Consider the following 16,746-nt stretch of genomic DNA (forward strand, 5'->3'; position numbering starts at 1 on the left):
GAGGAGGGCCACAGGGGGCCCACACATGTGGCTGGCGCGGCCGGGGGGGGGGGGGCGCCGCCCTGTTGTGTGGCGGCTCCGTACCCCCTCCGACTCCGTCTCTTCGCCTATATAAGCCCTTTCGACCTAAAAACGCGATACCACTTGACGAAACTCCAGAAAGACTCCAGGGGCGCCGCCGCCATCGCGAAACTCCAATTCGGGGGACAGAATCTCTGTTCCGGCACGCCGCCGGGACGGGGAAGTGCCCCCGGAAGCCATCTCCATCAACGCCATCACCTCCATCATGCTCCGTGAGTAGTTCCCCCATGGACTACGGGTTCTAGCTGTAGCTAGTTGGTATTCTCTCCCCCATGTACTTCAATACAATGATCTCATGAGCTGCCTTACATGATTGAGATTCATCTGATGTAATCGGTGTTGTGTTTGTTGGGATCCGATGGATTGTTACATTATGATTAGTCTATCTATAAAGTTTGTGAAGTTATTGTTGCTGCAATCTTGTTGTGTTTAATGCTTGTCACTAGGGCCCGAGTGGCATGATCTTAGATTTAAGCTCTATACTTATTGCTTAGATTGTATCTACAAGTTGTTTGCACATGTCTATGTCCGGAACCCGAGGCCCCAAAGTGACAGAAATTGGGACAACCGGAGGGGAAGGCGTAGGTATGAGGATCACATGTTTTCACCAAGTGTTAATGCTTTGCTCCGATGCTCTATTAAAAGGAGTACCTTAATTTCCAGTAGATTCCCTAGAGGCCCGGCTGCCACCGGCTGGTAGGACAAAAGATGGTGTACAAGTTTCTCATTGCGAGCACGTATGACTATATATGGAAAACATGCCTACATGATTAATAATCTTGATGTTCTGTCTTAATGCTATTTCAATCCTATCAATTTCCCAACTGTAATTTGTTCACCCAACACTTGTTATTGGAGAGTTACCACTAGTGTAGATAGCTGGGAACCCCGGTCCATCTCTCATCATCATATACTCGTTCTACATGTCATTGGAAGTAGTATCAACTATTTTCTGGTGCCATTGCTCTCATATTACTGCTACTGCTGATGTGTTACTGTTACTACTGCTCTCATATTACTACTGCTTTCACATCACCCCTGTTACTAGTGCTTTTCCAGGTGCAGCTGAATTGACAACTCAGTTGTTAAGGCTTATAAGTATTCTTTACCTCCCCTTGTGTCGAATCAATAAATTTGGGTTTTACTTCCCTCGAAGACTGTTGCGATCCCCTATACTTGTGGGTCATCACTTCCCACCACTGCCAACTCGTCTATAAATTCAGCGAGGGCGGCAGGTAGCTTATACCTGCAAAAAAATGCTGAAAATACTAGAGGAACAATGTGTCGCCGATGTAGGTATGTCTCCAGTTACCAAGCACACACTTAGCGCGAGGATGGAGGCAGCCTTGTTCTCTCAGAACCGTGTGCTACCATGAACAAAAACTTAGTCCTACAATTTAACTTCACACACGGTTGTGTTCAGCCAGAACCTATGCTATCGGGACCAAAAAGTTCGCACTATCCTTAGACATCACTCGGTGAGATTACATCCATTAAGTTGTGTGGCATATGACTAGGTCATGAGGATGGAATTTCACGGGAACGAGCTGAATGTTCTTGTCAGGAACAAAATCAAACAAATATGATGATGTCGATGATCATATCTTGGACAAGTGTCGGCATCGATGTAACAAAGGGAATATGACTTAGTGTAATGGTTCAAACGATGATCATATCTTCATACAATACACAGGGGCCATTATGGTTATCCAGGTCCCCCTGGTGGTCATTGATAGAAGCGGTGTCTTGATCATGTCTGTGTTATTCCCGAACTGCAGGGTAACATACTTAAGGGTTCAGTGAAACTTGAGATAGTTTTTGATTCATCGGAAATAGATAAGAAAGAACCAGAAGGATTACGAGAGTATCCGAAAGGTGTTCAGAATGTTTCAAGAGGTGTCTCTGTACAACGGGGATTAAATAATATGTATTATATATTAATTAAGTGAATTAATATTAAATGTATTGATTTAATTAATAATAAAAGTCTTCCCAACCCTAAATGGGCCCCTATTTCAAGGGGGGACCATTAAGGGGGTGGCCGGCTACCCTATGGGCCAAGAGGGGAGACAGGCCGGGCCAAGAAAGGATGTGCGGGGGGGGGGGGGGCAAGGTGGCCGACCACACATGTCCCCTTCCTTTTGTCCCACCTTGTCTACCTAGAGTCTCTCCCCCTCCTTTTCCCATATATATAGTGAACACGTTGAGGTAGGATAACACACAACACAGTTCCCAAGAACCCCTTCCCCGAGGGTGCCTTCTCTCTCTAGTTTTCTCTCCCACGTGTTGTCCCTCGAAGAGCTGCGCACAAAGGGAGTCTACTCCACCTAGTACGCGGGAGCGCTGCTGGGATTCGGATCCAGAAGATCTACTTCCGCACCTATGTTACATCAGAGAACCGGGAGTCGTCGTTCAGCATCGTACGTGTGCGAAATTGCGAGGTGTTGTACTTGCGGCACTCGGCGTCGTACGGGAAGAATTGAACACGACCCTGAGGTCACCGACGAGTACGACTACATCATCCATGTTCTAGCGGAACGTCAACTGCTTTTGGTCTACGAGGGTAAGCCACCGAAACCATCTCAGTTGCAACATTACTCTTAGACAGATCTAGACAATTGGAGTACACTATTTAGATTTTTGTTTTGTTTTCTGCTACGAAGCCCTACATATTTTCCACATGAATCACCATTTTTGCCACGGTAGTCACAGTCATTTCCTCCTTGAGCACCAGGGTACTACTCATTACCCCCAGAGGGTTGTTGGGACGGTTTGGATGCCCACGACCCTGAGCTGCAACATTAGCGAAAGACTGAAAGGGTGCAATGTCCTGACCAGTTTAGAGAGGATAGACTGGCGTTGATCATACACAGTGAGCACATGTTGAAAAGTGTAGCTTGGTAAAACATTGATAGACGCGGAAAAGGGAGTAAAGTCAGTGCCTAAACCATTGAGGATATACCCCTTAAGGTCATCATCTATCTTCTTGTCGGCCTCCGCGATCTCCATTGCAAATCCATCTATCTTGGTCATGAACTTTTCATCCTTCATGTCTATCCTTTTTGTGTTTGCGGGAGAATAACGAAGTGTGTTGATCTGTGCGTACGAGGCAAAGAGCTCCTCGGTAGAGGACCAAGCATCAGCAACACAGTGTTCTACACCAACAACATGGGAGAGGATATCAGGGGCCAATGTTTTGAGAAGCCCAACCAAGATTTGTTGATCGTGTACAACCCACGCAACATAGATAGGATTGGGAATCGTCACCGGTTACTTTTCATCATATGGAGCCTCCAGGGTTTTGCACGACACACCATAGAAACCTTCAAGCAGTCCCATACCGAGCGCGTCGCAAATAGCGAGCATAACTTGCATCTTCCATAGAAATATGTTTCACCCATGTTAATTTTCTGTAGGGGGCAACTCGAGGGCAGCCGTCCTGGTGGTCGGTTCTGATGAGGATGCCATCGGTGGGAGGAGAGCGGGCCGGCCGAGATCAGTGACAGACTTCCTGAAGGGACGCAAGACACATCTTGGAATCAGCAACCCAAGTTTTCTTCTTCTTTTTGCTGACCAGAATCAGCAAACCTCGTGAGTTGGAATCAATAAAAAAATCTTCTTCTTTCTCAGATCGATCGAGCGAAGCCGAACCAATCTAGGTTTTCTGGGGATCAAGAGCTAAACGATAGGAAAAAAGCTGCTCTGATACCATACTAATGTTTCAGGGACCGATGGTTACTGATTTGGTAAATGTACAAACAAATGTGGTCCACATACTAATTGTACCAACTCCTGCAACGTGCAAATAAAACGTAACATGAAAGAACAGACGGGGAGAAAACACAATGTCCAACCAAACGACAAAATATTAGCAAATCTGTACCCCAAACAAACACACAGTGAGCAAAATAAATTGACCGGAGCAATTATATGCGCAGCAGAAAATGTAGGCAGCACACATAATCTAGGACAGCTTATAAACAAAATACAGTTAATATGGAAAATAAATCTACAGAAATAAGATGAGCCACGCAAAGCCTCAAAGGACAAAAGTTTCTATTCGTTCGATGCTGGCCATCGCACACCGTTGTGAGGCGAATCGGCTGACCCGGCTTTCCACCTACGAGTTTTTCAACGGTAACAACTTAAATATACGTTATTGGAGCTAGAATTACTGCATCTGCTGGCATCAGACTTCCCTTCCAATGAATCTTTGTTAAAGAATTTAGATTGTACTCATTCAATTACCAGACACTAATGCATCCAGTATTATTATTTATTGTCACTATCTCTTCGTGTCAGGATTGGACACTTGGACTCCAATGGGATACGTGTTGGCGGGAGAAACGCACTCAGGGTGGTATACATAAGGTATGTACATATAGGAGTGGTATACCATACCATATCTTAGACTTATTGTATTATAAGTCTACCAAATAGAACCTGATTATTGTTTGCAAAACAAAATAGAACCTGATTGTGAAGACTGAAGATGCAATTAACAACACACGTGAGTCACACAGCTGCTGGGATTGGGCAAGGTGTGTCTCTATAGATTAATTATCTGCTTATTAGACTAGTTATAGTGTGGAGTAACATTTAGTAGTAACATGCATATGTTACTAGTCTACGTTACCATTTTCATAGTGGATGGTATAATATACACATGGTATCATGCATGTTATATTTATTAGATTGTAGACTTATTTTATCTTGGGTAGTAGTTACCAACCCACTCTTTATTTATTTATTGTCATGCCATGTCATCAAAATGCTTTGAAGTGTGTGATATTACTACCTACTCCCTCCGTCCGTGAATACGTGTTTTTCTTTTTTGGAAGTCGTCAAATATGTTTTAAATTTGACTAAACTTTTACACAAAAGTAGAAACATACGTGACATCAAACTACTATATTATTGAACTACATGTCAAGATGAATTTAACCATATTTTTTTTATATCATAAATACTGCTACATTTTTCTAAAAAATTGGTCAAAGTTAATAAAATTTGACTTAAAACATATCCTAACGTACACTTATATGTTACTCCTACTATGAGTAGGTCTTAGAGGGACTACAGGGAAGAGATGCTATGGCTTCAGCGATCTCGCATTGACTGGTTACGTGAAAGAGACAGGAACACAAAGTACTTCCACCATAAAGCTGTATGGAGAGCTCGCAAGAACAAAATTATGAAACTTCAGGACGAAAACGGTGTTGTTAAAACAGTCCCGACGGATATGCAGCGTATGACAGTCTCATACTTTAAATCTCTATACACTCGAGATCCTTCCTTGGATCATAGGGAGATTACAAAGCTTTTTAGCCAGAAGATATCTACGGATATGAATGATCAGCTATGTAAGGACTTTACTGATGAAGAAATTTCTGATGCACTATTTCAAATAGGCCCGTTAAAGGCGCCGGGTCCTGATGGCTTTCCTGCTAGATTCTATCAGAAGAATTGGGGTGTCATCAAAGAACAAATTATTGCCGCGGTAAAGCACTTCTTTAATACAGGACATATGCCAGAAGGAGCTAATGATACTTGTGTAGTTCTAATTCCTAAAGTGGATAATCCGGTGGATCTTAAGGAATTTCGGCCTATAGGTTTATGCAATGTTCTGTATAAGATTGTCTCTAAATGTCTAGTCAATCGATTGCGACCTCTACTTGGTGAGGTTATTTCTGAAAGCCAAAGTGCCTTCGTTCCCGGACGTATGATTACTGATAATGCTCTCTTGGCCTTCGAGTGCATGCATTATATGGAACATGGCACTTCTATGAACTCAAACTTCTGCTCATATAAGCTGGATCTGTCCAAAGCATACGACAGGGTAGATTGGTTTTTTCTGGAGAGTACGATGCATAAAATGGGGTTCTCTCATCGGTGGGTGCAATGGATCATGGCTTGCGTTACCACGGTGAGATATTCAATCAAATTTAATGGTTCCCTATTGGAAGCTTTCTCTCCTTCTCGAGGCCTACGACAGGGAGATCCCCTTTCTCCCTTCCTCTTCCTTTTTGTGGCGGATGGCTTGTCAGCACTTCTACATAAAGAAGTGATAGATGGAGGAATATCACCCCTGAAAGTGTGTCGCAATGCTCATGGGATCTCACACTTATTATTCGCGGATGATACACTGCTCTTTTTTAGGGCATCAGTGGCTGAAGCGGCTAGGGTGAAGCATGTTATTGATGTGTATGAAAGTGGTACGGGTCAGCTGATTAACCCATTAAAATGCTCCATTTTGTTTAGTTCTTCTTGTTCTCAGGACTCTCAGGTGGCTATTCGTTCCTTGCTGAATGTGGAGCAACAATTGTTCGAACCAAAATATTTGGGTTTGCCTACACCTGATGGGAGGATGCATAAAGGAAGGTTTTTGAGCTTGCAATCAAGTTTGAGTAAGCGATTAATTGAATGGGGTGATGGACTGTTGGCACCGAGTGCTAGAGAAATCCTAATTAAGGCTATTGCCCAGGCAATCCCTGCTTATGTTATGGGTGTCTTCAAATTACCGTTCTCCCTATGTGATGACCTCACCCGCTTAATTCGTGATTATTGGTGGGGATCAGAGAATGGCAAGAAGAAAACCCACTGGATTGGATGGCCAAAATTGTTACGTGCAAAAAATCAAGGTGGTTTGGGTTTTCGTGATATGCGCATGTATAATCAAGCTCTTCTCGCTAGACAAGCGTGGCGCTTATTGTCACACCCAGATAGTCTATGTGCCCGGGTTTTAAAGGCTAAGTATTATCCTAATGGGAGTTTGATTGATACGGTTTTTACCGGTAATCCGTCTTCCACTTGGACGGCTATAGCACATGGTTTGGAACTACTGAAAAGAGGAATTATATGGCGTGTAGGTAATGGGAAAAGTATCCGGATCTGGCGAGATAATTGGATTCCTCATGATTCTTATATGAAAGTATATTCAGATCCCAGAAATCGTCGTATTCGTCGGGTTGCAGAACTGATTGATGATCAGGGACAATGGAAAACTGATATTGTTCAGAGTACCTTCCTCCCAATAGACGTGTCAGCAATTCTGAAAATTAGGCCATCCACACGTCTTGATGATGATATTATCACCTGGCAACCAGAGAAATCTGGGATATTTATTGTTCGTAGTGCATATAAGTTGGCCTTTGTCAATTCGCCTGAGCAATGCATGTTTACATCTACAAGCTCTAGACTAGAAGGTAAAGAAATATGCTGGCAAAGGATTTGGTCTGCTGTTGTACCACCAAAGGTCAAAACCCTTTGCCTTCAAGGCTGCATCTAATGCTTTGGCAACGGAGAAAAACAAAAGATTAAGAGGAATTGAAGTAACAGGGACTTGTATGATTTGTGGTATGGAGCAAGAAGACACGACTCATGCACTTTACAAATGTCTGCATGCTCGTCAGCTATGGGACACTATATGAGACGTATATGGCATCTTCCTTCAGATCGCGAACTTCAGGTTAACTCGACTGATTGGTTGAGAGCGGTACTAGAAGCTGTACCCAAACAGATGATTGATCACATCCTCTTAATAACTTGGAGAGCCTGGTATGTCCGCAACGAGGTTACACACTCTAAACCTCTGCCTACAACCGAGAGCTCAAAGAGATTTCTTATAAGCTATGTTAAGATTCTACGGAATTTGAAGGTCTCCTCTACAGAGGATATTATTAAGGGCAAGCAACCAATGATAGAAAGTATGTATCAGAGTTCGCCCTGTCCTAAGGAACCACCTGATAAGAGATGGACAAAACCCCCAGCCGGATGGGTAAAACTGAATTGTGATGGTTCAGTCAAAGTCGAGGATGAATCCGCAGGAGCAGGTATGGTGCTTAGAGATGAGAACGGTGACACTATCTTCTCGGCCTGTCGGAAGCTGCTAAACTGCCTCGACCCTCTTGATGCTGAAGTGAGGGCATGTGAGGAAGGATTGTTGCTGGCCATGCGATGGAGTGACAAACCAGTGGTTCTGGAACTTGATTGCAAAGTCCTCGTCGATGCTATAAAAGAAAAGAACCAGGACCGTTCGTCGTTCGTTCATACGATTTCTTTTATTAGAAATTTGTGTAGTAGTACTAGAACTATTTATACTGTAAAAGTGGATCGATCTTAGAATAGGGTGAGTCACTGTCTCGCAAACCTTGCGAGGATCGAGGGACAAACTGATCTTTGGATTGGCTCAGGACCTGAGGGCTTGTCCCAGGTGTATGACCAAGACATTCTTGTAAGCCCTATCATTTAATATATCCTCTTTTACTCGCAAAAAAAAACATGTGAATTAAGGTGTTCCCAGGGGCCAGGGCATGCACAATTCCCACTTTTCGGGACGTCGACCATTGGAGTATTAAACAGCATGCATGGCAATGCATGCCAAATTAAGTATAGGAGACAATATCGTACCAACACACAGTATTTTGATCGATTAGGCTGGAACCACAGGATATATTAATGCTACGCCGTTGTACCGACCGTGCATATGCATGCACGCCTTCCTTGATCGGTAGCATCACCTTGCGTCCGTTCCACTCCGACTGACCGAAACTAATTATTCCATGGCATCGTTCTCTGCTCTATAAATAGCATGCTCAGATCGAGCTCTTAACACACAACGACAGCAATACGTGGTCACTCACTTGATCGATTGGGATCTTCAGCTTAGCTTTGCTGAATAAAGCTTATAGTGGGAGCTGCAGTGAACCATATTTGCCGATGGAAGGCCTCACCGCATCATCCAGGATCGCGCTCCTCGTGTTTCTGCTCAGCGTGGTGGGCGCCGCCGCACACGGCCGCAAGAGGGTCGTCTCGAGCAGCTCCGACGAGCCGTGCACGAAGATGACGCTCTACCTCCACGACATCCTCTACAACGGGGTCAACAACTCCGCGAACGCGACGGCGGCACCGGCGACCAAGCCGACGGCGCTGAGCACGACGCACTTTAGCAACGGCACCTTCTTCGGCATGCTGGTGGTGTTCGACGACCTGGTAACCCAGGGGAAGGCGCTGCCCGTCGGGGACGAGGAGCCGGCGGCACGCGCGCAAGGGTTCTACTTCTACGACAAGAAGGAGACCTACACCGCCTGGTTCTGCTTCTCGCTCGTGTTCAACTCCGCGGCACACAAGGGCACTCTCAACCTCATGGGCGCCGACCTCATGGACGAGGAGACGCGCGACTTCACCGTCGTTGGCGGCACCGGCGACTTCTTCATGGCGCGCGGCATCGCAACGATCCGCACCGATGATGTTCAGGGCTCCTTCTACTTCCGTCTGCAGATGGACATCAAACTCTACGAGTGCTACGTCTGATCTGGTAACTTGTTAAGATGGTATAACATGCACGCGCACACGCCGTTGATTATTTTTATTTTCATGTTCATTGATGTGATGAGTTGCATGCATGGGCATGTGATGTTGTGGTTCAATGGCGCACTTTCACGCCAATATGAGTTCAAATAATATTTTTCGGTTTTGCTAGTTTTCGGTGGACCGATAATTAAATTGGAGTTTGAACCGTTGGTTGGATTACATGCTAGCGTGAATGTTGTGTGTTTTGCAACTAAGAATTGAAGTGAGTTGCAACTAAGATAAATTATTTTTCACAGTTACATTTGCATCGTGATTTGTGATTGCTATGAGTTGCAAGGAAGGGACAACTGCCTGAGAGTTAGCGAAGTCGGAAATTACTCTCTCCCGATATCTCTTGTTTAGAAATATTTAAAGTCTTCTATTGTAAGTAACTATCCTTATAATTGCCAACAAAAAGTAACTATCCTTATACATTTGATTATTTCATGCACCAAACTGTTGCAGTAGATGATATCTGCAATATAATCACACTTGCTACTCCCGTGGGTTCACTTGCTGCTGAATTTTTAAACATAAGGCCATAGGCCCGGCTTTATAGATAAAGCCACAACGGCAAGCATAAGTTCGATACAACCAGCAACATCAACTGGTGCCTAGCACCCACGCACACACTAGAATAGTAGCTCATACATCCGCCCCTTGGGCACACCACAGAAGAAAACCCAGGTGAGGGAGCCGCAGAATCGGCCGTCAAGTGGCCTCCCTCCTCGTCCTCGCGTGTAGTCGCCTAAGCTCGCCCAGCGCCGCGTCCAGAAGGTCCCTGTCCCGCTGTCTGACCAGCACCCTCCAGCTCTGCATATGGATAGACATGGTGAAGAGCACATCAGCAGGATGTCCGATCACCTTCCCCTCAATCGCTAACTTGTTACGAGCGTTCCAGAGCGTCCAGCCTAAGGCTGCGAAAGCAAACCACGCTAGCCTACGGAGAGGTCCGGAAAGACCTTGGACTATGGCGATGAAGTCGCCGACCCCGGTCGGATTCCAAGTACATGGAAGGAGTTCCCTCACCCCTGCCCACATAAACCTTGCAAGATGGCACTTGAAGAAGATGTGATCGCAATCCTCCAGCACGCCACACATTGCACATCTTCCGTCAGATGGCCCCTGCCTCTTAGCAACCTGCTCTGCTGACGGTAGCTTCCCCCTGATCAATTGCCATAGGAAGACTCTGATCTTGGGCGGGACCCTTGTGCGCCAGACTTCCTTGAAGTACGTGACTGCCGCCCCTTGCGACAGCCGCAGGTACATAGAGTGTGTGGAGTAGACCCCCGAAGGATCCAGTGCCCAAATCACCTGGTCCTCCCCCTCAGCGAAGGGGTGCAGATCAAAGATTCTGCAGAGGTTCTCCCATTCAACCATCTCGTCCGTACCGAAGGCTCTCCGGAACCTGATGCGCCATCCCCCCCTCCGATCTCACCCCTGTTACCGTGGAAAAGTGGTTGTCACAGCAGGCGAAGAGTCGAGGGAATAGCCGGTGGAGGGGTCCCCGCCCCGTCCACCAATCCAGCCAGAAGTAGGTTCGTCTCCCATCCTGAACCCGGTGTCGTGCCCCAAGCTTGAAATGCCATTTCACCTTTTGGATCGCATTCCACACTTGGGACCCTCTGGTTGGAACCGCTGGGGAGAACAAGTCATTATCGCCTAAGTATTTGGCCCTCAGGAGGTCTGCCCATAAGCCATCCTGTCGCTGGTATAATTTCCAGATCCATTTGAGCATAAAGGCAATGTTCATGGATTTTGTATTGAGGATCCCCAGACCTCCATACGCCTTAGGCTTGCACACGGTAGCCCAATCCACCATGTGGTATTTGCGCTTGTTTCCCACCCCTTCCCAGAAGAATCGGGCTCTCGCCGTATTCATAGCCCCATGTGTCGCGTCGTATAGAAGGTATAATCCCATGGCGAACATCGGCAGACTCGAAAGACAGGAATTCGTCAGTTCCAGCCTCCCAGCCGATGCTAGGAAGAGCCCTTGCCAAGGCTCTACCCTATGCCCCACCTTCTCTGTAAGGAAAAACCAGTCCGCTACTGATAACCTCTTGTCACTAACCGGAAGGCCCAGATAGCGAATGGGGAAGCTCCCAAGCTTGCAGTTCAGTGCATCCGCCACCCTGCGTTTCTCCTCCCCCGTGACCCCTGTCACGATGACTTCACTCTTGTTGAAGTTTATCTTCAACCCTGACATGTTCTCAAAGCAGAGCAGGAGGAAAGCGGCTCTGGATGGCATGCCGATGGTATTTTATAAGCGCATTTGGGAGATTCTCAGTTGGTGACACTATGGTGGAGGAGGTACTAAACGTGTTGCAAGGAGGCAGTGGAAGGATGGAATCAAACTATTGTTGTGCTCATCCCGAAGGTGCAGACCCCACAAAGTATGAAAGATCTACGCCTAATCAGTATCTGCAACCTTGTTTACAAATTCCTCTCCAAAGTGTTGGCAAACCAGCTAAATTGCATTTTGGATGAAATCATTTCAGTGAATCAGAGTGCATTTGTTCTGAAGAGGCTTATTACACACAACACTGTTCTAGCCTATGAGATGTCTCATTTTATGAAGCGGGAAAGGTCGGAGAAAAAAGCTATGTTATAGTGAAGTTTGATATGAGTAAAGCATATGATACGGCTGAGGGGTCATTCTTGGAGAAGATTATGATAAAGCTTGGCATGTGCTCCCAGTTTGTGGAAGGAGAGATGAAATGTGTTCGTTCGGTAACAAATAGATTCAAGGTAAATGAAAATATAAAAGATCCTATTGTTCCGGGCAGGGGTCTAAGGCATGGTGACCCAATCTCGCCATATCTTTTTTTATGTTATGCGCGGAGGGTTCTCGGTGTTGTTACAAGATGCAAAGGAGAAGGAACACATGGCGGGAATTAAACTTGCACCAACAGTACCAAGTGCTAATCATCTCCTTTATTTTGCTGATGACTCGCTGCTTCTAATGGAGCCTACCACCGAAAGTGCACAAGCGGTGAATGCCATCCTCCAAGCATATGAAGTTGCATATGGACAAGTTATAAACATGGAAAAATCATCTGTTCTTTTCAGCAAAAACACACGGAGAAGGCTGGAGCGTCCTATTATGCAAGTTCAGGGGCTGAATGCGGAAATGCGAGGGGGTAAGTACGTGGGCTTGCCAACATTTGTTGGCAGGGATCGGAAGAAAGCGTTTTAATTTGGCCATGCTTGCATGTCAAGGTTGGCGCCTATTGCAAGCTGCTAATTCTCTATGCGCTGAAGTACTCCCGGTGAAGTATTTTTGTGATGGAGATCTAGCCAGATGCAAAGCCTTTGCCTGGTATCAGCTACGTGTGGCATAGTATATTAAAGGGAATATAAATTCTTAAACAAGGGGTAAACTGGAGGGTAGGGAACTGAGAAAAATTTTAAAAATTGGTCTGACCCTTGGATTCTGTCAAACTCGACAAGAGGAACTAGTACACTGATATGTGTCAAACGTATCTATAATTTTTCATGCCCCATGCTTGTTTTACACCAATTTATATATGATTTGCTTACACTTTGTTGCACTTTTATACATTTTTCGGCACTAACCTATTAACAAGATGCCACGGTTCCAGTTTCATGTTTTCTATTGTTTTGTATTTCAGAAAAGTTGTACGGAAAATATTCTTGGAATTGGACGAAATAAAATCCGAAGTCAATATTTTACCGTATCGAAGACGAAGTCCGGAGGGGAGACGAAGAGGGGCCACAGGGTGGCCAGACCAACCCTAGGCGCGGCCTGGCCTCTGGCCGCGTCAAGGGGTGATGTAGGCCCCCTGGCCTCCACCGACCTCGCCCTTCCGCCTATAAGTAGCCTCCCGACGCATGAACCCTAAATCAATCAGCCTCCGCCGCCGTCGCAGACAAGTTTCGGGGGACAGAAGTCTCTGTTCCGGCATCCTGTCGGGACGGGGAATTGCCCTAGGAGCCATCTCCATTGACTCCACCGCCATCTCCATCACCGTTGCTGACTCCCATCATGAGGAGTGAGTAGTTCTCCCCCGAGGCTGAGAGCTTTACCGGTAGCTATGTGTTCTATCTATCTCTACATGTATAATCTTTATGTGATCATGAGCTTTGTAATCTAGTTGAATAAGTAGATGTTATTCTTCAACTATTTTGCTACTCAAGTGGTTTTGTTATGTGATCTTCGGGAACACCTTGTCCAATGGTGTGAAGGTGACAGTGTGCACACCGTGTTTATTTCTTAAGCTTAATTTACAGAAATACTTATGAATTGTGGTGACTAGTTAGTACCATCTTTGTATGCTCAAGGTGATAGTGTGGGGCGTCCATAGATTGGGAATGCAAACTTTAATGAATGCTTATGCAGCCCTACGCAGTGAATTTGTGTTTATTATCAAACCGGAGAGTGGTTTAGAGTAACATAGTGAAGTGATAATATCTATGTATTCAATTATGGTATCATTGTTGAGTGTCCACTAGTGAAAGGATGATCCCTAGGCCTTGTTTCCAAGCATCGAAACACCATTTACAACCAGTTCTGCTACATGTTTGCTTGCTGCCATTTTTATTTCAGATTGCAATTACCACTGATACGTCTCCAACGTATCGATAATTTCTTATGTTCCATGCCACTTTATTGATGATACCTACATGTTTTATGCACATTATATGTCATATTTATGCATTTTCTGGAACTAACCTATTAACAAGATGCCGAAGAGCCGATTGTCTGTTTTCTGCTGTTTTTGGTTTCAGAAATCCTAGTAAGGAAATATTCTCGGAATTGGACGAAATCAACGCCCAGGGTCCTATTTTTGCACGAAGCTTCCAGAAGACCGAAGAGGGAAGGAAGTGGGGCCACGAGGCGCCGTCACCATAGGGCGGCGCGGCCCAGGCCCTGGCCGCGCCGACCTAGGGTGTGGGGCCCTCGTGTGGCCCCCCGCGTTGCCCTTTCGCCTACTTAAAGCCTCCGTCGCGAAAACCCCAGTACCGAGAGCCACGATACGGAAAACCTTCCAGAGACGCCGCCGCCGCGAATCCCATCTCGGGGGATTCAGGAGATCGCCTCCGGCACCCTCGCCGGAGAGGGGATTCATCTCCCGGAGGACTCTTCATCGCCATGATCGCCTCCGGAGTGATGAGTGAGTAGTTCACCCCTGGACCATGGGTCCATAGCAGTAGCTAGATGGTCGTCTTCTCCTTGTTGTGCTTCATTGTTGGATCTTGTGAGCTGCCTAACATGATCAAGATCATCTATCCGTAATACTATATGTTGTGTTTGTCGGGATCCGATGGATAGAGAATACTATGTTATGGTGATTATCAATCTATTGTTTATGTGTTGTTTATGATCTTGCATGCTCTCCGTTATTAGTAGAGGCTCTGGCCAAGTTTTTACTCTTAACTCCAAGAGGGGGTATTTATGCTCGATAGTGGGTTCATGCCTTCATTGACACCTGGGACAGTGACAGAAAGTTCTAAGGTTGTGATGTGTTGTTGCCACTAGGGATAAAACATTGATTCTATGTCTAAGGATGTAGTTGTCGATTACATTACGCACCATACTTAATGCAATTGTCTCGTTGCTTAGCAACTTAATACCGAATGGGGTTCGGATGATAACCCGAAGGTGGACTTTTTAGGCATAGATGCGGTTGGATGGCGGTCTATGTACTTTGTCGTAATGCCCAATTAAATCTCACTATATTTATCATATCATGTATATGCATTGTTATGCCCTTCTCTATTTGTCAATTGCCCGACTGTAATTTGTTCACCCAACATGCTTTTATCTTATGGGAGAGACACCTCTAGTGAACTGTGGACCCCGGTCCTATTCTTTACATAGCATACAATCTACTGCAATTGTGTTTTAATATTTTCTTGCAAACAATCATCTTCCACTCGATACGTTTAATCCTTTGTTACAGCAAGCCGGTGAGATTGACAACCTCACTGTTTCGTTGGGGCAAAGTACTTTGGTTTTGTTGTGCAGATTCCACGTTGGCGCCGGAATCCCTGTTGTTGCGCCGCATCACATTTCGCCACCATCAACCTTCAACGTGCTTCTTGGCTCCTACTAGTTCGATTAAACCTTGGTTTCTTTTTAAGGGAAAACTTGCTACTATGCGCATCATACCTTCCTCTTGGGGTTCCCAACGAACGTGTGAGTTACACGCCATCAACCACTCATAATCATCCATATTACTTGTATTTCACTATCTCTTCACCGAACTAGTGCACCTATTAACCTGACAAGTGTATTGAGTGTGTTGGGGACACAAGAGACTTCTTGTATCGTAATTGCAGGGTTGCTTGAGAAGGATATCTTTGACCTTTACCTCCCTGAGTTCGATAAACCTTGGGTGATCCACTTAAGGGAAACTTGCTGCTGTTGTACAAACCTCTGCATTTGGAGGCCCAACACTGTCTACAAAAATAGAAGCGTGCGTAGACATCAAGCTCTTTTCTGGCGCTGTTGCCGGGGAGGTAAGGTAAAAGGTACTCACATCCTTTGGCTACTAAGTCTTTTAGTTGCTGGTGAGTGCTCGAAGTTATTTCCTTTAGATTTTGCAATTATATCTTTTTATTTCTTGTTTTTATTTTCACTAGTTAGGAAAAACAATAAAAAAAATTAGAGAGCTTTATAGTATTTATCTTGAGTTAAGACATGAGGTGTTTGAAGTGAAAATTAAAAAACCTATGGAACTTTATGTGCATGCTAATAGCAATGTCATTAGTATGAATGCTTTGAACACCATTATTGCTGATACTATGGAAAAGTCTAAACTTGGGGAAGCTAGTTTTTATGATATTTTTAATCCCCTAGCTTTAGAGGAGAAAATTTGCTCTGATGATATTTTATCTCCCATATGTGATAATTCTAATGATGCTTGTGATATCTTAAATCAACCTATTGAAAGTATTCTTTTTAAAATACCTACGAAAATTATTGAAAAAGTCATGGATGAACGTTATGCAGGGGATGGAACAGTCCATCCAAGTGATCACTTGTTGAAACTTAAAGAATTTGTGAATTGTTTAAAGTTGCAGGTTTATCAAGATAAAATGCCATGAAGAAATTATTTCCATTTTCACTTAAGGAGAAAGCAAGAAAGTGGTATCAGCTACTAGATGATCCTCATCACTTGGAGTGGAAGGAGCTTGAATCTCTCTTTTACTTTAAATTTTATCCTCCTCATGAAGTGCATATAGATAGGAATTATATTTATAATTTTCGTCCTCATGATGGAGAAGGTATTGCCCAAGCATGGGGGAGTGACTAATGCTCAAATGTCCCGTTCAGGAGCTCCCCAATAA

At 44.9% G+C, this 16,746-nt stretch overlaps 1 protein-coding gene across 1 annotated transcript; it reads left to right on the plus strand.

Annotated features, from left to right (window-relative positions):
- The first annotated feature begins 8,799 nt into the window (after positions 1-8,799).
- Positions 8,800-9,393, plus strand: LOC124672421 (dirigent protein 5-like). The gene is made up of 2 exons (XM_047208650.1): positions 8,800-9,144; positions 9,244-9,393. The coding sequence occupies exons 1-2, from the start codon at positions 8,800-8,802 to the stop codon at positions 9,391-9,393; spliced, it is 495 nt and encodes a 164-aa protein (XP_047064606.1).
- Positions 9,394-16,746: the final 7,353 nt, after the last annotated feature.

The sequence above is a fragment of the Lolium rigidum genome, chromosome 1 (assembly GCF_022539505.1).
Source record: "Lolium rigidum isolate FL_2022 chromosome 1, APGP_CSIRO_Lrig_0.1, whole genome shotgun sequence".
Lineage (NCBI taxonomy): Eukaryota > Viridiplantae > Streptophyta > Magnoliopsida > Poales > Poaceae > Lolium > Lolium rigidum.

Excerpts from the sequence above, each read along its gene's own strand:
- LOC124672421 (XM_047208650.1), top strand. The coding sequence starts at position 8,800 with ATGGAAGGCCTCACCGCATCATCCAGGATCGCGCTCCTCGTGTTTCTG. Across the intron at positions 9,145-9,243 it reads CGCAAGGGTTCTACTTCTAC|GACGAGGAGACGCGCGACTT; the intron begins GACAAGAAGGAG and ends GCCGACCTCATG.